The sequence below is a fragment of the Procambarus clarkii genome, chromosome 64 (assembly GCF_040958095.1).
Source record: "Procambarus clarkii isolate CNS0578487 chromosome 64, FALCON_Pclarkii_2.0, whole genome shotgun sequence".
In the NCBI taxonomy this organism is placed as follows: Eukaryota; Metazoa; Arthropoda; class Malacostraca; order Decapoda; family Cambaridae; genus Procambarus; species Procambarus clarkii.
The window spans coordinates 11,266,182-11,287,245 of NC_091213.1; the positions used below are offsets into that span (position 1 = coordinate 11,266,182).

General features: G+C 38.7%; 1 protein-coding gene across 1 annotated transcript in view; it reads right to left on the minus strand.

Moving 5' to 3' along the window:
• The window catches only part of LOC123768990 (uncharacterized), a 221,510-nt gene that overhangs the window by 32,982 nt on the left and 167,464 nt on the right, over nt 1-21,064 (minus strand). The window contains exon 3 of the mRNA XM_045759915.2: nt 4,374-4,610. Coding sequence (XP_045615871.1) covers nt 4,374-4,610 — 237 coding nt within the window. The remainder of the gene's footprint in view (nt 1-4,373; nt 4,611-21,064) is intronic.

The window sequence follows — 21,064 nt, forward strand, 5'->3', positions numbered from 1 at the left end:
AGACAACAGTAACAAGAGACAGGGGAAAAATAGATATATACCCGAGGCATTGAATGTTTACAGCAAAATTAGACATTAGAAAAATATACGCAGATAAGAAAGCTAGCAGAGTGGTCTGGGCTCAGGAACCATTATGGAGAAAATACAAGAGCGATAAATTTTTCCAGAGAATCAAGGGAGGCCAGACTAAAGATGGAGTTGAAAGAGGACGTGAATTTGGTGCGTAAAAAAGGTGAGGCAGGACGAAGATGATGTAGACGGGGCGTAAGAGCGTAATCAAGACAAAAAGAGTACGTAGATGGGAGAGACAGAGCGTAATAAAAGCGAGGAAGGGAGTTGATTACTTTGACTGTGTATAATATGGGTAAGAGATGGGGTAGACGATGCGTACCAAAGATAAGGGATGATGTAGAAAGGATAGAATCTGTGTGAGTTATGATATGAAAATTAAAGTGATAGAAAGCAGGGTTGGATTCAGGTTTGAGATGAACAAGGACGATGTTGAGGAATTGGGGTAGATAGTGAGTAAGACATGTGGTAGATAATGGGTAGATAATGGGTTGGGAGTGGAGTAGATATATACTATATACAGGGGTGGATAATAAACGTAGTAAGACAGAGGGTGGACATTGGGGTAGTAAGTATAAGTAGCAACGTACGGACTAGAGAATAGGCAGGGACAGGTGTTTGTCATGAGATAAAGAATAGTAGCTGGCTAAGGAAGGATGTAAAGAACAGAGGGAAGGTAGATAAAGATGCAGAAAATGTAGGGTAAAACATGGAGAAGGGAAGGAACTGGAAAATATCATATGGCGCAAGAAGGGCTGAGCAGAGATAATTTGAGAGGTAGAGAGATGATATATTGGATAGTTGTGGGAGAGGCACAGCTACGGAGTAAGGAATGGATGTGGGAGAGGAATAGGCAAGATGTAATGAATAGGTGTGAGAGATTAACAGCCACGTTCTAAGGAATGTTGTGGGAGAGAGGCAAGGCGTAAGGAACAGTTGTGGCAGAAAAACAGGTATGTGAATGATACTAATATGTGTGAGAAACATATTACCATATAAGATATATATGAAATAATATTCGGTATGATATAAGAAATGCATATGGAAGAGGAATAGGAATGATGTATGGGACGGGATGGGTTTGATAAAATAATAAACGGAAATAAGGGATTTGTGAAGATATCAAGGAACATTTGAAAGACGGATTTAGACAGAACAAACACAGACAATGTAGAACAAACACAGCGAGACAGAACGATGAAAGAGGAACACACATAAGTTTAATTCAAAATACAATAATAATACAAATAAACACTGTCCAAATACAAACCAAGGAACCCTAACAAGAAGGAACCTATATAAAGGAAAGGGAAAGAAAGTGTATGGTTCTGAAAGAGAGGGCGGTGCCTGTATCAGTGAGTGATGGGTTGGAAGATTGTCTGGAACATGGACTCGGAGACGAGTGGAAGATGGTCAGGAAGATAGACTTGAGGACGGGCTGGAAGATTGGCTAGGGAATGACTAATAGACGAGCAAAGAGGAATAATAATGGAGAAGGGGAGAGGCATGGTATATGAGATCGAGAGATTTACGAAGGGCTGGACATTTTCGTACGGGGGTGAAAGTGTCGAGTGAGCGAGCCAGGAGGTCCTTAAGGATGAGCAGGCAGCACCCAGGAGGTCCTTAAGGAAGAGCAGGCAGCACCCAGGAGGTCCTTAAGAATGGGGAGGCAATCAAAGAGTCCTTAAGGGGATGTGGAGGCAGCCAAGAAGGGTTCTTAAAGATGGGAGCCGCCAGGAAGGAAGGGGGTGGGGTGGTCCGAAAGGGTGGAGAGGCAGCCAGAAAGTCCCTAAGGATGTGGAGGCAGCTAAGGAGTCCTAAAGGATGGGATAAGCGGCTGGGGAGTTCTTAAGGATAAGGAATGAAAACAAACAGGGGAACATAGCAGAAAGACTTAGAGAGAGACAGACAGACACATAGAGAGACCGATAGACAGACAGAGAGACAGAGACAAAGATAGAGAGAAATGACTATATAGAAATAATGCCCCCAAAAAACAAAAAACACGAAGGAATAAACAATAAAATATGAAAATAAAATGATGGTATACAAATGAAACAGTAAAAACTACAGGAAAGGGAAAACACAACAGAAAACAAATGTGCTCAGTATTCAAACGAGAAGCTGTCTTACAGCCATAAAAATATATTTAACAAATACACCATTGAAAAGAAAAATGTAGAATGTATCTAAAAAAATAATAATACAGTTAAGATAAGCATCCTACTAAATTTATAGAGGGAGAAAGGTGAAAGAACACGAGAGGAATTGCTATATAAAATGGGGTCATCATTCACCCCCTCTCTCTCCCCCACTGTGCTCTCATGGTGGCGCGCGAGGCCGGATCGATATCCAATATCATCAGATTCTCAAACACTTCATTTTAATTTCAAACTTCTGAGTAGATTCTGGCGGAGATAGTTCCCTCTCTCCCAGGCAAGAACGAGGCGCTGTTCGTGAACTTTCCCATATTTTCGACCACATGGTGAGAGAAGACAAACAACTCTTACTTTGATAGGAAAAAGAGGAAACTACAGAAGACCTATTGACCCACAGGCAGCCATTATTTACATCCACCCAAACTTATTGATATATGTTTAACCTACGATTGAAACTGTCTAGCGATTAAATGCCTATTATGTTTCCAGGTAAATTGTTTCATAAATCAACAATCCCGTTGCCAAACCAATATTTACTTCAATGTAAAATCATGATGATGAAGTAGCTACCATTTTACATATAAATTATGACAATAACGATGTGACATAATTATTAATATAATGACATGATATATGACGATTAAGACAATGATATAAATAATATGAAATAGGATTTTATATTGATGCTAGTGATTTTGCCCATCAATCTTTTATGGTTTATTAAAGCCGTGACACGAGCCGCCTGATTAGTCAGAAAATATAATTTAATTTAGAAAAATTTAAAACTAAATTAAACTGGGTCGGCAGCTCAATTTATATATCACTCGTGAAGTAGGATTATGGGGGGAATAACTATATTTCACACGATCTCTGATGATCAATAAGGATCTGATCGTCTAAATAACATTTAAGAAACTTTATGACTTTCTGTCTTCCCTATCACGAAAGAAGGCTACAGGTAGAACACAAGAACAAATACACATGAACGAAAAACAAGAAAGAACAATTACATGTAAACAAAAACAACAAAGAAGAAATAGATGTGATAACTTACAATAAAGCATAAGCAATTATCAAAAAGAAAATACCAAGACTACGGCTAAGAAGACTATGTAGCCTAATAATCAGAGAAGAAGAAGAAGAGCATGTGAAGAAAGGCATTAAAGACGAAATACACAACTAACAAACAGGAATAAAGATAAAAAGAACAAAAAATAAGCATATACAGGCTTTGCAGCATGTCCCACACTACTCCACCATCCACAGAGAGCCGAGTAATACATATGTATGTCTCCGGGGCAATACATATGTATGTCACCGAAGCGATACATATGTATTTTCAATTACTCGACGCCATTCACTTTTTCTTTTGCATTCTAAATGTGCATTTCTTTCCCAAGATAAGAAATATTTAAACTCTCGTGCTAATGGACACATTTCATATACATTTTTAAGTGATTTCGAAAGAATGTAAATTTATCAAGAATCCCGAATTTAAAAATCAAAATTTATCTATTTCCCGTTCAAGATATGTTTTTCTCGTCAGCAGAGTTGTAGTACAAGATGCTCATAGATTTTAAAACTCCTAGGGAGATGTATATACAAATATATAAATATATAAATATATATATATAATAAAACATTCTCAAAGATTTCACGGGGAGAAGGTAATCAACTTTTTACTGGAAGAAGGGCCTTAACTGACTCGCTACACAGCTGGGGGGATGTTGCTGATGCTGGTGAATAGCCAATCAGCGGGCGGCGGCGGTATAGGAATATGAGAAAATGTTGTCCAGTCTCCACAACTCCTTCCATCGCAAGCATAATATTTGCTCCATTTTTCAGTGTTTTACCCTTATCTCAGTTTAAATATAAATAAATACACCCGCGCGCACACACACACACACACACACACACACAAGTATATATAATTGCGTGTGTGTGTGAGGAGAAATACTGAAGATTCGAGTGCGACAGAACATTGGTACCAACATCACTCTACTACCTCTCTATAGCTGGCACAATATACAGCCCATTTACCGGACTGTCCATAAGGTTCTCCGAATCCCAAATTTTGATTCCAGTCAGCCGAGGTTCAATACCCAATAGCTGTGTACAAGAGAGAGCGAGAGAGAACACACTCACCTGAGCACCCTGGTGGCTCGTCGGTGTAGTCTGTGCAGTGGGCGACGCCGTCGCAGAAGTGGCTTAGAGAGACGCACCCGCCGTCGTCACAGGAGTACTCGGAGATGTCGCAGGTGGAGGCTCCCCCGGCCCCAGAACCCGCCAGCACCACCGCCGTCACCAGCAGCAGCACCAGCAGCAGCAGCAGGGGCACCTCCAGAACCCAGCCTCGCCCTCTCACACTCCTCATCCTCACCACTGTAACAGAAATATTTACCCTGAAGTTACCTTTGCATAATTATGTATATAATTAAACAATTATGTAAATATTTAGATAATTATGTATATAATTAGGAAGTATGTATATAATTAGGCAAGTATGTATATGATTAGGCAATTATGTATACAATAATGCAATGTTTGTTGACCTACAGTTCTACGTAGCAGAGTTTGCATTCATAACTCATGCTTGGTACAATGCTGACAGACAAATGGTAAGCATTACTTCTGAGCTCTTATGAGGTGTTAAAAATTGTTCCAGTATAACCTAACTTAAAATTGCCAATGACCATTTTTTTTATCATCCGGCTGAGAATAATATATATATATATATATATATATACACATATATATATATATATATATATATATATATATATATATATATATATATATATATATATATATATATATATATATATATATATAATATTTATTTATTTATTTATTTGACAGTGTCATACCACGGAGGAAGATTTGAAACAGGAATTTCCTTAAGTACTTTCGTATTTTAATAATACATCTTCATTCTTTCTGAAGATGTATTATTAAAATACGAAAGTACTTAAGGAAATTCCTGTTTCAATTCTTCCTCCGTGGTCTGACACTGTCACATTTTCCATCACGTGTTAATTTTCGAGATTTACACACACGCGCACACACACACACACACACACACACACACACACATACATATATAATATAAGATTTTTATTAAGAAATTCAGTCTAATGACATAAAATGCGAACAAGCCTGAACGGTCTCCAGGCATATATGCAACTGAAAACTCACACCCCAGAAGTGACTCGAACTCGTACTGCCAGGAGCACTCTGCATCTGGCGTACAGGACACTTTAACCACTCGACCAACACGACCGGACAAAAGAGGATGGTAGCCGAGGCTAATTCCCCATTCCCACGCCGGCACTCTGATGGTAATCTTGGGTAATATTTTATCTCTGATGGTAATATTTTATCAAATCACCTCATTCTTTGGGGCACACGTGAGGAACACAAATCGCTCCTGGCAGTATGGGTTCGAGTCACTTCTGGGGTGTGAGTTTTCAATGACATTAAATATATATATTGCTGCAGTAGGAGAAGCAGCTGCTAATTTTAAAAGTAATTTGTTATGTTTCCATTTCAAATAAATTAAAATCAATAAATTTCTATAGTTTTATAGCAGTTATTAAAGTAATTATGGCTCGTATATAAGTGCTGATTATTTAGAAAATTAGTATCGGGAAATATATCATCTGAACTGAATCATGATTGCAGTAAACATAGATTAATAATTTCGATTAAAAATTAGCGCTTATAGTAGTTAATTATGTTTAAGGCAGTAATTACATTGGTAGATTGCTGAGCTCTGTTACCCGTCACCATGGGAGGGTGTCCTCGCCTTTATTGACTCCTGAATGGATTAATCATGGATATTAATGGATATTAACTCATTTTGATAATTTAGACGCGTTTCAACCACCCTCCCTCAAGTGTGTGCGTACATCTCCCTCCGTCTCTCCCTTCCTCCTCCACACACACACAAAATAAGGACTCTACGCCGGTCACAATTTTTACAAGATTAGAAAACTGGGGTGAAAGTCTGCGCCAGGCCGTTAATATTTTCACGCGAAGCTGGAGGAGAAAGGGAGGATTATGGGACCAGAGAAAGAGGGGGTATGAGATGAGAGACAGAAGAGATGTGACAAAAGAGAAAGTACGAAGAGAAAAAGTAGAACACGAGAAAAGAGGAGATAGTGCAGATAGAAAAAAGGTGTTAGGAAAGGGGAAATTGAGGAGGAAATGAGAGGAAATAGAGCGTGGATGTATTTTTTTCCAAAAGGGACGATACTTTTCACGGTGTGCCATTATTATTGTGTTCATTCAGTAGAAATGATCAAGTTTGTGTTAATTTCGTACCAGTAGAGAATAAAAGAGAGAAAGAGCGACGGGGAGCCGAAAAATATATATATAACGCACGTATTTCTTGGCAAAACACTTGTTCGAAGAAGTAATTTCTCAACGCAGGAAAGCTGAAAACACCGCGGCCAAGGACACTTCACCATTTATAGTACGAGCGGACTTTACAGGAGCACCAAACGGCGCTAAAGTCTCCACGGGACAAGACCCCTTTAGTGTTTCCACTAAAGGAAGCCGAATATTTCCGCTTAACTTTTATACCGCCTTTAAAATCGCTGGAACACTTTGGCTTTGACTGGAATTTGGTTTCCTGGAATAAGTTTGTTTGAATTCCTTCATATATCTCGAGTCAGACATTGAGTGTAATGCAGCGTCTCAGAAAAAAAATAATTATTTAAATGTTTTTATATATTAATACTTTCAAAACAACGTTTAAATTCGATTACCTTTCAACTTAGTTTCATTTTTCCTGAATTTTAGGATATATAGATTTTTTTTCTGTCGTACATATATGATCTTTCTTTCATACAATGCATGAAACTTTCCTCCTCAAGTAACCTTTCTCTTTTTTAATGTTTCTTCCCAAAGACCTCCAGGAATTCTTTAATAAGTATGAGATATTTGCTTCCGCACAGTTCAAAGTTCACATTTTTCAATGAATAGTGTTGGATATTTTATATTAAAACTCTGCCATCTTATAGCTGATTCTTTTACTTTGTAAGTTCTTGTATATAAGTTCTTCTATCCCCCCCCCAAAAAAAGGTGCAGCTGTCGTTTTCGTCGACAGAGGAAGGGGGGTTGGCAGTGGTGAAACCCAAGAAATATCATCTCACTCTATCCTGTCACCGCTTGGGGGAAAGGTGGGAATTGGGATATGGAGGAAGGGTGGAGGGGGAGAGGGGGAGAATAGATGGCAGTGTGTGTGTGTGTGTGTCGGGGGGGGGAGGGATGAAGGGATTGTGGGTGTGGGGAGTGTATAGATTAAGAGCTAACACACCCATACGTAAAAGCAGAGTTTTGTTTTCAGTCTTGATTTATAAGTCCATTCTCTGTCCCAACTGAAACATTACACGGGGGCCCTGGAGGACAGGGAGATAGTGATTTACCGTGAGGGATTATACAGGACTCGTCAGACCAACTCCCACCGCAGGTCTCAGAGATCTCAGAGGGATTTACCTCTATTTTTCCTTGGTTGTTTTTCCAGCTTTGTGAGTGTGCGGCCATGACTTTCAGAAAGATTCTGGCCTTGTCTTTAGTCTATGAAATTAGTGTATTATAAAATGAAAATCTATTTTGTGATGAAATGTGTATCGAAACAAAAGTAAATATATATGCAGAATAACCACATGTGAAAAATAGAGAATACTTAACGCCTTTTCGGCTAATATATATATATATATATATATATATATATATAATGTCTATGCTTAAGGCACAACTCTCCTAAACACGAGAGTGAAGTATACAACTTTAGAAAGTTGTTCAGTGTTCTCCCATATTAACAGGGACTTGATGAAAAAAACGTAAAAAAGGACCCCTCACTTGCTCTAGTGCTCTTGGGAGGTGGTTGATCTTTGGAGTGTATAAATACTCCGAAATTACCATCTCTTTTAAGGGTCTGAGCAGGTGGTGGAGTGGGTTAAGGCGTACCTGTTATGCCAGTTGCTGGAAGGCTTCTGTGCTGGCTAGGGTTCGAGTCTCCTGGTGGGAAAGTGTTCTAAAGTTATATATATATATATATATATATATATATATATATATATATATATATATAAAGGGGTGGTAGGAGAAGCGAATACTCTTACGTATTCAGAGTTAAATGGCAAGTTTTTCCCTGAACGCTCTGTGTTCCCTTCTCTGAGGCTGTGGGTCCCTATAATTGCACCAGAGGTGGTACCCCCCTATATATATAATATATATATTTAATATAATATATATATACATATAATATATATAATTTAATATATATAATTTAATATATATATATATATATATATATATATATATGTCGTACCTAGTAGCCAGAACTCACTTCTCAGCCTACTATTCAAGGCCCGATTTGCCTAATAAGCCAAGTTTTCATGAATTAATTGTTTTTCGTCTACCTAACCTACCTAACCTAACCTAACCTAACTTTTTCGGCTACCTAACCTAACCTAACCTATAAAGATAGGTTAGGTTAGGTTAGGTAGGGTTGGTTAGGTTCGGTCATATATCTACGTTAATTTTAACTCCAATAAAAAAAAATTGACCTCATACATAATGAAATGGGTAGCTTTATCATTTCATAAGAAAAAAATTAGAGAAAATATATTAATTCAGGAAAACTTGGCTTATTAGGCAAATCAGGCCTTGCATAGTAGGCCAAAAAGTGCGTTCTGGCTACTAGGTACGACATATATATATATATATATATATATATATATATATATTTATATATATATTATTAAATATGACCAAAAAAGTAAGATTAATAATTCTAACACGAATTTTCTCAATCTTTCGTACATTACGCTTCACTGTTGGAGGTAAATCAAAAATCACTTCTCCAAAATTCATTTTTATTTCTAGTCTGACGCGACACGGGCGCGTTTCGTAAAACTTATTACATTTTCAAAGACTTCACAAATACACAACTGATTAGAACTTGCGTTTCCCTGATTTTATATCTACATTTGAGTGAGGTGGGAAGGGTGATGTGGCATTACATTTGAGTGAGGTGGGAAGGGTGATGTGGCATTAACACAAGACAGAACACTAGGGGATATTAATAGGGTATTAAAAGAATCAACACAAGACAGAACAGAAACAATGGGTATTGAATAGAAGTGTTTGTAGAAAGCCTATTGGTCCATATTTCTTGATGCTTCTATATTGGAGCGGAGTCTTGAGGTGGGTAGAATATAGTTGTGCAATAATTGGCAGTTGATTGCTGGTGTTGACTTCTTGATGTGTAGTGCCTCGCAAACGTCAAGCCGCCTGCTATCGCTGTATCTATCGATGATTTCTGTGTTGTTTACTAGGATTTCTCTGGCGATGGTTTGGTTATGGGAAGAGATTATATGTTCCTTAATGGAGCCCTGTTGTTTATGCATCGTTAAACGCCTAGAAAGAGATGTTGTTGTCTTGCCTATATACTGGGTTTTTTGGAGCTTACAGTCCCCAAGTGGGCATTTGAAGGCATAGACGACGTTAGTCTCTTTTAAAGCGTTCTGTTTTGTGTCTGGAGAGTTTCTCATGAGTAGGCTGGCCGTTTTTCTGGTTTTATAGTAAATCGTCAGTTGTATCCTCTGATTTTTGTCTGTAGGGATAACGTTTCTATTAACAATATCTTTCAGGACCCTTTCCTCTGTTTTATGAGCTGTGGAAAAGAAGTTCCTGTAAAATAGTCTAATAGGGGGGTATAGGTGTTGTGTTAGTTGTCTCTTCGGAGGTTGCATGGCTTTTCACTTTCCTTCTTATGATGTCTTCGATGAAAGTGAACACTTCGAAAGAGGTGAACACAACACCTATACCCCCTATTAGACTATTTTACAGGAACTTCTTTTCCACAGCTCATAAAACAGAGGAAAGGCTCCTGAAAGATATTGTTAATAGAAACGTTATCCCTACAGACAAAAATCAGATGATACAACTGACGATTTACTATAAAACCAGAAAAACGGCCAGCCTACTCATGAGAAACTCTCCAGACACAAAACAGAACGCTTTAAAAGAGACTAACGTCGTCTATGCCTTCAAATGCCCACTTGGGGACTGTAAGCTCCAAAAAACCCAGTATATAGGCAAGACAACAACATCTCTTTCTAGGCGTTTAACGATGCATAAACAACAGGGCTCCATTAAGGAACATATAATCTCTTCCCATAACTAAACCATCGCCAGAGAAATCCTAGTAAACAACACAGAAATCATCGATAGATACAGCGATAGCAGGCGGCTTGACGTTTGCGAGGCACTACACATCAAGAAGTCAACACCAGCAATCAACAGCCAATTATTGCACAACTATATTCTACCCACCTCAAGACTCCGCTCCAATATAGAAGCATCAAGAAATATGGACCAATAGGCTTTCTACAAACACTTCTATTCAATACCCATTGTTTCTGTTCTGTCTTGTGTTGATACTTTTAATACCCTATTAATATCCCCTAGTGTTCTGTCTTGTGTTAATGCCACATCACCCTTCCCACCTCACTCAAATGTAATGCCACATCACCCTTCCCACCTCACTCAAATGTAGATATAAAATCAGGGAAACGCAAGTTCTAATCAGTTGTGTATTTGTGAAGTCTTTGAAAATGTAATAAGTTTTACGAAACGCGCCCGTGTCGCGTCAGACTAGAAATAAAAATGAATTTTGGAGAAGTGATTTTTGATTTACCTCCAACAGTGAAGCGTAATGTACGAAAGATTGAGAAAATTCGTGTTAGAATTATTAATCTTACTTTTTCGGTCATATTTAATAATATATGTCTACAGGAAAGACTGCTACCAAAATATACTAATATATATATATATATATATATGTATATATATATATATATTTAATAGGTAATGTTAATATAATATAATATGCATATAAATATATTGAAAGGAGGCTAAACAAAATTTACAAAGGCCAAATATTTTCATTGCTACATTCCATACCCTTTAGGAAAGAAATAAGAGGCTCCGATTCCACAAACGGCGTCGGAGCTGAGGGGATATGACCCGTTCAAATACTCCGTAATGGATTCCAGATTCTTGGTAACCACTTCTTGATCTCCTTATTCATTCTTCTGAGATGTTTTCCCAGTATTTTTTCTAATTGTATAGAAAATGGAAATAAGGATCCAGCAACATTTGGCATTAAAAAAAAAGTAAACTGAGAGGACTCTGACTTGTAATAAAGGCAAGGGAAAGAGAGACAGGTGCAATGGGGAGGAGGAGAGAGGTGCAATGGGGAGGAGGAGAGAGGTGCAAGGAAGATGGAGAAATAGGTAGAAGGGAGCGAAAGAAACAAGCTTAAGGGATTGGAAGATATTTGTATTAGTGGATTGGTGCAAGGGAGAGGGTGAGGTAGGTGCAAGCGAGAGAAATGAACAAAAGGCAGATGGGTGATAATATGTTGCTGGATGTTCCAAGATAAAGATGACAATCTTCAGACGTTTAAAAATATCTAAAGTTTTCATATTCACTTGCGCTTCGGGACCAAACCAAGAGATCAGAACCAAACGTAGTTGATACGACTAAGTACGAGCACTTAAGGTACGTACATGGCAAGTATGGACAAGAAAACAACGTACATGTAGAGTACACAGTTGGAGAATACGGACATGTTGAATAAGGATATACAGCCAATCCGTTCACACCAAATATTACGCACCTTCTGGCCATCTATCAACAATAATTGCAATACAAATTAATGTCCGCCAGAGTTCCTTCTTATTTCGGAAGATAAACACAATACTGAGCTGACCAGACCACACACTAGAAGGTGAAGGGACGACAACGTTTCGGTCCGTCCTGGACCATTCTCAAGCCGAATCAAGCCTTCTCAAGCCTTCACCTTCTAGTGTGTGGTCTGGTCAACATACTTTAGCCACGTTATTGTGACTCATCGCCTGCACAACACTGAGTGTTGGAAATACATCAAGAGGAATAACAGAGGCTAGTGATTGTGCATCATAGAGGTAGAACATAACAGCTTGCTGGCAAGCTCGAGATTAACACACTTGTTGTGTAATGATGTAATCTGTAATAATCGTTGACAAATTCTAGTTCAGATGTGAATGAAAGCAATTTCTATAACGACAAATAGCTGTCCTAATTGAAGGCATGCATATAATGTGATAAGCTGGTTTAGTAGTCCACTAACGCAACAATGAATGTAAAAGTAAATGTAGATAAATAAATGTTAATCAAGGTATGTAGATAAATAAATAAAATATATTAGATAAATGACTGTTAACCTATGGAAGGTTATTAAGGTCATCACAATAGCCAACTTACCAACAGACATAAATGCTTTAGTTCTAAGCTTGACTTGGGAAGAAGAAAAGGAAGAAGGAGAAGAAGAGGAAGGAGAAGAAGAGGAAGAAGGAGACAGTTCGTGTCCTTCCCGGATTCCTTCCCCTTTCCTCCACCATAACCATAAATTCTTAAGCCTTGCTGACTTGAATCGTTTCAAATATATCTCAGATACTAGAGTTACTCTCCTTCCCTCCCTCTCAACCTCTCGCAAGTCCTCTCCTCCCTCTCGGACACTCATCCACCATTTCCCCTTCCATACTCTACACCCCTTTCCATTTATACACCCTCCCTATCACTATCCATGTTACCTATTACTATCTCCCTCCTCATAATCTCTCTCCCTTTTATAATCCCTACCTCCCTCTCACCATCATCCCCCATCATCCTTCCATGTCTGATGTAACAAAAATTGAGTAAAATGTACTCATGCACTTTAATATATCAAACTTTTGAAAACATATCTCATTGTGTAGTACGGTTTTTGAGTCTGGAGTATACTGAGAAAGATAAAGATTATTGCAGTTTCTTACAAATAAACTGAATTAATTTCCATGATATCGAGCACAAAAATGCTAAAAAATTCCCAAATCAAGAGACGATATACAATTTGTATTCAATTGAATGTAAAGTGCCACTCACATAGGTGCATGGCTGACCTCTTTAACCAAAAGAGCGAATCTCTTTTCAGTATGGAAAGAAGAAACACGTGTTTATTTCAGTGGGCTCTTAAAGCTTGCTTGTAAATCAAATTTGGTCCATAAATCCCGGGAACCAGACGCTCCTTGAGACCATGAAATCCGGGAATTTATTGGCCTCACCCCGCGACCCGGAATTACGAGAGCAGCGTTAGTGGGAGAACTCCGTGGCAGAGAGCATGCACTTGCATTTACAAGTGGGGGGTAAAAAACTAACAATTTCATCCACCATTACTCCCTGTTCTTCTCTCACGGTCCGGCAACGCGAGCGCCTTGCCACTGGAAGGCGTATAAATCAGAAATATTTCTCCATGAGGACGTATACAAGAATGCAAATAGCATATTCTGGTACAATGACAAGAGAGCGTGCCTATAACTGTATTGTACACCAGGCAACACTTATATACCACACTTGTCTTCACATATAATATAATAACTATATCATATTTTCGAAGGCAGCTGCTACCCAATGGATGTCAAGTTCTATTTGGTAGCAGTTATCCTTGAGATCCTTCGCTTTTAAGGCTAGCCAAGTAGTGCAGTTTTAGAGAGACTGCACATGAGAGGCGGGGTGTTTGAGGCTCCTAGTGACCAAGATTGATGGTAACATATATATATATATACATATATATATATATATATAATATATATATATATTTTATATATATAATATATTATATATAAATTTCTGTTCGCCCAGGGCTGGAGGCCAGACTCTTGGGTCTAGCACTATCAAACTAGCCACCATGATTGATATCGGGTACGTGCCTAACGTGACCGGGTCGGGATCGGCACTACTCAAATGAGTTCGTGCCAATCTCGTTGAGACATTCTCAGAGTCATTCGAATATGAGAATGTCTCAACCTTCTAAAACAAAACTGAGAGAATGAGAATGAGCTGGAGACATACTTTTGAATTGTAAAATAATTTCATCTCATTTCTAAATTTAGTTTAGTCTATATATAATAGAACGGATTCTCATAAACTTTAACCACACACAATTTTGTCGAGCAATACAGACCCAGATCAACAAACACTCAGGAACCAATATGTCTGTGGACATAGAAGTCATTACTGAGAATCCGATTCGTATTAAACCCAATACATAAATCAGACCATAAAATGCGTTGAATGGCATAAATAATATATATATATATATATATATATATATATATATATATATATATATATATATATATATATATATATATATATATATATATATATATAAGTATATATATATATATAACTCTGTCTTGATCCGCAGGAGCTCCGTATTGCAGTCGCTCTCCGCCTTGCTGCCCCTATCCACACTGTTCACAGGTGTATTTGCGGCGAGGCAGATGCTGACGAATATGGATTGCATGGCCTGCACTGTGGAAAATCGGGTGGTTGGCACACTAGACACGACGAAGTCAACGACATCATTAAAAGAAGCCTTGCCTCTGCTCAGTGTCCAGCGGAGAGAGAGCCCCGCAACCTACTGAACCGTGACTCTGTTAGCTTTGCCGGCCGACCAGACGGAATCACACTGCGTCCATGGAAGGGTGGCAGGCAGTTAGCATGGGACTATACTTGCGTATCCACCCTGGCAACGACATACATCACCCTCTCTGCCGGCACGGCAGGAGCCGCAGCGACACACAGAGAAAAACAAAAGTCAGTCAAGTACAGGCAATTAGATCAAAGGTACAATTTCGTTCCAATAGGGTCTGAGACCCTAGGCCCATGGGGTGAGAGTGCAAGAAGGTTTCTTAAGGATCTTGGTACCAAGCTCATTGACACCACAAGAGACCCTAGAGCAGCAAGTTTTCTCTTTCAGCGCCTCAGTGTCGCGATCCAGAGGGGAAATGCCCGCTGCGTCCTCGGTTCCTGCCCGGCGTCGGAGGAGTTCGAGGAAATCTACAGCCTCTAGGAAGCGAACTTTTTCTTGTGTCCTCTTAATGTTCATTTTTTGTATAAAATCAGATATGTAACTGTATAACCTTGCATAATAAAGTGTACATCATAATAAAAAAAAAAGGGGGTGGTAGGAGAAGTGAACACTCTTTCGTATTCAGAGTTAAATGTCAAGTTTTTCCCTGAGTGCTATGTGTTCCCTTCTCTGAGGCTGTGGGTCCCTATAATTACACCAGTGGTGGTACCCCCCTATATATATATATATATATATATTATATATAATATATATATACAATAATAATAATAATAATAATAATAATAATAAAGTTAAGTAAAGGTTAAAGTATTGGAAACGCTAAGGTGCATGGAGCCCTGGCTGTCTGAGTTCGAATCCTTCAGAGGTAATGAGCTTTTTGTTGCATATTAGGTTGGGGACCATTCAAGCTTGTCATTGAATGGTCAGAATTTTTTGTTGAAGTTCTGTAGATAAACATACTTTCCATTTAGAGATTCATATCTTTTGTCCCACTATTCTACTGTCATATCAAAATAAATTTCAGATAAAAATTCGCAACATTTAACAACACTCGTTCACAAACTCATCACAACACTCTCCTAAAACCAAACTTATACACAAAAGAAATTAAAACTACTCTTTACCCATTAAGTTTCAGTCCACGCGTATCAACTCATTCATGAAGCAATAACCTATGTTACAAACAAACAGCGCTGAGTTTATGAGCATGGGTGAGTGTGTGTATGTGTGTGTGTGTGGGGGGAGGGGGAGCAAGGTTGCATTTTCTCCCGGGATCTTCTACAAACAGATCTGGTCTCTTCAGAACTTCAATTCCACTCTCTCCGCCTTTGTTTACATAGGTGTCTCAAAAGCCATCGGCAAACATCAACATTGGGCGCTGCTCTCCAACCTTACCTTCTCGTTCATTTGATCTCTTATTTTGTTCTGACCTCAGAGTTTGGAAGAAAAGGATCTAACATCATCGTCGGATAGATCCGGCTCTAACATCGACGTTGGATAGATCCGGCTCTAACTTCAATGTCGAATTTATCAGTTTTTATTATACATTGATTATTTCTGCCCTGTACAAACAAACCAATATGTCCATATAATATTGTTTATGCTTACAATGTTCACTCGACTTGGCTTGGAAGTTCCGGTCGGGTTCCAGGAAGTCGGCTCCAGTCAAGTCATATTCTACTAAAGACAGTTCAGTGTCAATCAGGTTAATTTATGTCAGCTCAATTTAAATATTTCAATCAGTTCCAGTAAGGGTCTGTCCAGTCAGCTGAAGTCTGTTCTTGTCAAGTTTAATCCTATCAAAGTCAGTCATCATCCAATCGAGTCAGTCTGTCAGGCTGACAGGCTGGCCTTTCACGTTTAGTGAGTTCCTGGCAAGTAAAATTCAGTCCTATCAGGTCCAGCCAAGCTCAGTCCTATCAGGTCCAGCCAGGCTCAGTCCTATCAGGTCCAGCCAGGCTCAGTCCTATCAGGTCCAGCCAGGCTCAGTCCTATCAGGTCCAGCCAGGCTCAGTCCTATCAGGTCCAGCCAGGCTCAGTCCTATCAGGTCCAGCCAGGCTCAGTCCTATCAGGTCCAGCCAGGCTCAGTCCTATCAGGTCCAGCCAGGCTCAGTCCTATCAGGTCCAGCCAGGCTCAGTCCTATCAGGTCCAGCCAGGCTCAGTCCTATCAGGTCCAGCCAGGCTCAGTCCTATCAGGTCCAGCCAGGCTCAGTCTTATCAGGTCCAGCCAGGCTCAGTCTTATCAGGTCCAGCCAGGCTCAGTCTTATCAGGTCCAGCCAGGCTCAGTCCTATCAGGTCCAGACAGGTTCAGTCCACAACAGCTAGCTTCATTCAGCTCGACTTTGGACATAATCTAACTGTAACTGACTAGTCAGATCCTTTCCTTTCAGATTCAATTAAATCCATTCCAATAAGATTTAGCAAGATCTTTATCTGTTGAAGTCAGATTCAAATCAGTTCCAGTCAATTCATGTTTTTTTTGGCTCCAGTCAAGTCAGTTCCATTCAGGTTCTGTACGTTCAGTGCCAGTGAAGTGCAGTACAGTCAGTTCGAGACAGATGCAGTCAACTCAACTCCAATCAGGTCATTTCTTGTCAAATTCTGTCCAGGTGGGTTACCGACCGGCCAGTTCGACCTTCAATAAGCTGCTACAGGCAGACGTGTACCATCCTTGTTACTGGTTAGTGGTCGACAGAGCATTTTCCTGAAATGGTGGTGGTAGGATGGGGAGGTGGGATGGTGGTTGAGTGGTGGGAGAAGGAAAGGGGGGGGGGGGAAAGAAGAGGGAAGGGAGGAAGAAGGGGTGTAGGAGGAATAACGGATATAAAAGTCAGAGGAGGAGGAGGTATAGATAGTGGGGGAGGCGGATGTTGCGGAGAAGGGACATTGGAAAGAACGAGGGGAGAGGTAGGGAGGCGCATTAGCATAACAAAAAGACTTGTGGATTGGAGACTGTGAAAACCGTTCATAGATTTAAGAAAAGACGAGGGAAGGAGAGAAAAGAGACGGAGAATGAAGAGGAGACGAGGGAGGTGACAAGGTATGAAGAGGGGAAAGGGAAACTGGGAGATAGGGAGGGAGAAAGTGGGAGCCTCTGACTATGCACTAGGCTACATCCCTCCTTGCTACTATTTCTAAGGGTGAGATTCGTATCTTCTTCCTAATGACACTAGAACCAGTCCCTCTGAAAAAGTAGCCAAGTAAACTGCTTACATAGAAGTGAAGCTAAGCATGCTTGAGTGAATATTTATACGCTCTTCCAGCACCTGATTGTGAATAAAATTGTAAAAATATATTGTTTATAGCAACAAAAGTCCTCCAGAATAATTGTTTACTTACAAGAACATTAATAAAGTAGAGGAGGATATTTATAAAAGCTTAACCATGACGGTATATATAAATAGCTATTGTAAATATATATATGAACCCTGAATAAAAAAATGACGAATGTTCTACGGATAATACATACGGGTTAAAATATATTTAACTCTTGGTTCAGGTGTAAGAATAGATTCAAATGAAAGAATTATCACATACATTCAAAAATACTCCTTCAGAGCTAACAGGTCATCAGCTTAGAAAACAACAATAACCACACACGTACACATATGTGCAGAACCTCCAGAGAAACGAGAAACGGAGTTGAACATTTCGGCTGGTTAGAGGCTTCTCAACAACAGAATATATATATATATATATATATATATATATATATATATATATATATATATATATATATATATATATATATATATATGTCGTACCTAGTAGCCAGAACTCACTTCTCAGCCTACTATTCAAGGCCCGATTTGCCTATTAAGCCAAGTTTTCCTGAATTAATATATTTTCTCTAATTTTTTTCTTATGAAATGATAAAGCAACCCTTTTCTCTATGTATGAGGTCAGTTTTTTTTTATTGGAGTTAAAATTAACGTAGATATATGACCGAACCTAACCAACCCTACCTAACCTAACCTAACCTATATTTATAGGTAAGGTTAGGTTAGGTAGCCAAAAAAAGCTAGGTTAGGTTAGGTTAGGTAGGTTAGGTAGACGAAAAAACATTAATTCATGAAAACTTGGCTTATTAGGCAAATCGGGCCTTGAATAGTAGGCTGAGAAGTGCGTTCTGGCTATTAGGTACGACATATATATATATATATATATATATATTTATATATATATATATATATATATATATATATATATATATATATATATATATATATATATATATGTCGTACCTAGTAGCCAGAACTCACTTTTCAGCCTACAATGCAAGGCCCGATTTGCCTAATAAGCCAAGTTTTTCTGAATTAATATATTTTCTTAAATTTTTTTCTGATGAATTGATAAAGCTACCCATTTCATTATATATGAGGTCAATTTTTTTTATTGGAGTTAAAATTAACGTAGATATATCACCAAACCTAACCAACCCTACCTAACCTAACCTAACCTATCTTTATAGGTTAGGTTCGGTTAGGTAACCGAAAAAGTTAGGTTAGGTTAGGTTAGGTAGGTTAGGTAGTCGAAAAGCAATTAATTCATGAAAACTTGGCTTATTAGGCAAATTGGGCCATGCATAGTTGGCTGAGAAGTGCGTTCTGGCTATTAGGTACGACATATATATATATATATATATATATATATATATATATATATATATATAATATAATATACAATGAAGTAAAATAGCAAAATGCTCATTCCATCGACCGAAAAATATATATTTGTAGTTACAAATCAGAAAGCGAGGAAGCCGGGAGCCTAGTGACAGTAATCCGTATACGACTGTGGGGAAACATCCGGAACTCTTGCCACGATGCTTTACGCTATTGCTGTTTGGTTTGGCTTTAAAACGGAATTTGTTAATTTTTAGTGGCATGGCTTGTTTTTTTCTGTGTGTGTGCATGCCTAATGTCTGACAATTTGTACGTGTGAAAACCGTTCATAGGTTAAAGAAGAGACGAGGAAAGGAGAGGAAAGGAATGGGGGAAGAGGAGGAGACGAGGGAGGGGACAAGGTATGAAGAGGAAAAAGGGGAACTGGGAGATAGGGAGGGATAAAGTGGGAGCCTGTGACAATGCACTACGCTACATCATGTGATATGTAGACTACATGTGAATGTTATCTACAGTTTGAGCATGTAGGGGTTAAACTTCGTGTGTTGATCTCATGTCTGCTGTCATGTGTGTGTATTTATATTTACTAATTTTCTCTGCAGGATCTGTTAGCTCTCGGACATCCCTTGCCTTTATATCGGTTGTTAAATGTACTGATTCTAAACCTATTTTCCTCTATGATATCTACTACATATACTTCTCACAAACCCACACACAGAACCTCAGAATGCAGCCCATAGCAGCTGACTAACTTCCAGGTATCTTTCACTTTTAGATGAATAGGGACATCAAATGAAAGAAACCATTTATTTCTACCTCGACCGGGAATGGAACCCTTCTTGGCTACGACTCCTGAGAAATCTCTGGTCGACCGGAAGTGCATGAGAGTGTGTGTGTTTGCTCATGTGTACATTCGTGACTAATTGCTTTCTATTATCTTAATGTTTTCATTTGTGTTCCTTTTTCCTGTAAGTTCAAATCAGACAATGTCCATTAACATATTTAAAAAAAACGCCAAAATATCTTATTTGTAGAATAATATTTAATAAGAAGAAACCCACAGTAATTTCAGTATGATAATCAAACTCTAAACCCATGAATATCAACGAAGCCAATTTTCTCATCAGTGAAAACTTTATATAACAATCAAAGTTTCCTTATTAACGTTGGCAATGTAAGGAGAAACTTCCTCACTACAAAGTCAACTTATAACGAGAAAATCGCTCTAAATTTTAACGAAGCGTCTCGTTTATCGCTGCATAAATTTGGCAGCGGTTTCCTTTTATTGCTACATTGAAGGGGTGGTTTTAACGATGAAAAAAAAGTCCTTCTGTGGTGGGATTTTTATATTTTGTATTGATAATGGCGGTTTTCAGTGTGTAATCAGCTGAATGAAGACTCTTTGCATTTTGTTCATGTATTTTTCTGGCCTCATTGTATCTCCGTCTGTGTATATTTCTAGTTGTTTATCACTCTCTCTTGCCCTTTTTCCGATCCGTGTATTTTCCTAAATATTTCTTTCTTTCTCCATGATTATTTAGTTCGAATGAAATTATTTTTCCTCGATCACTTCCAAACTCACATTTTTTCTTTCCATCTACCGTCTCCAAGCTTCAATACCAACCTTACCGCCTCCCCCCCCCCTCACACAGACGTCTGTACACCTGTTGATTGACATGCGAGGGGCGGGACCAAAGAATCGAAGCTCCACCTCCGTAAACACGACTAGGTGAGAA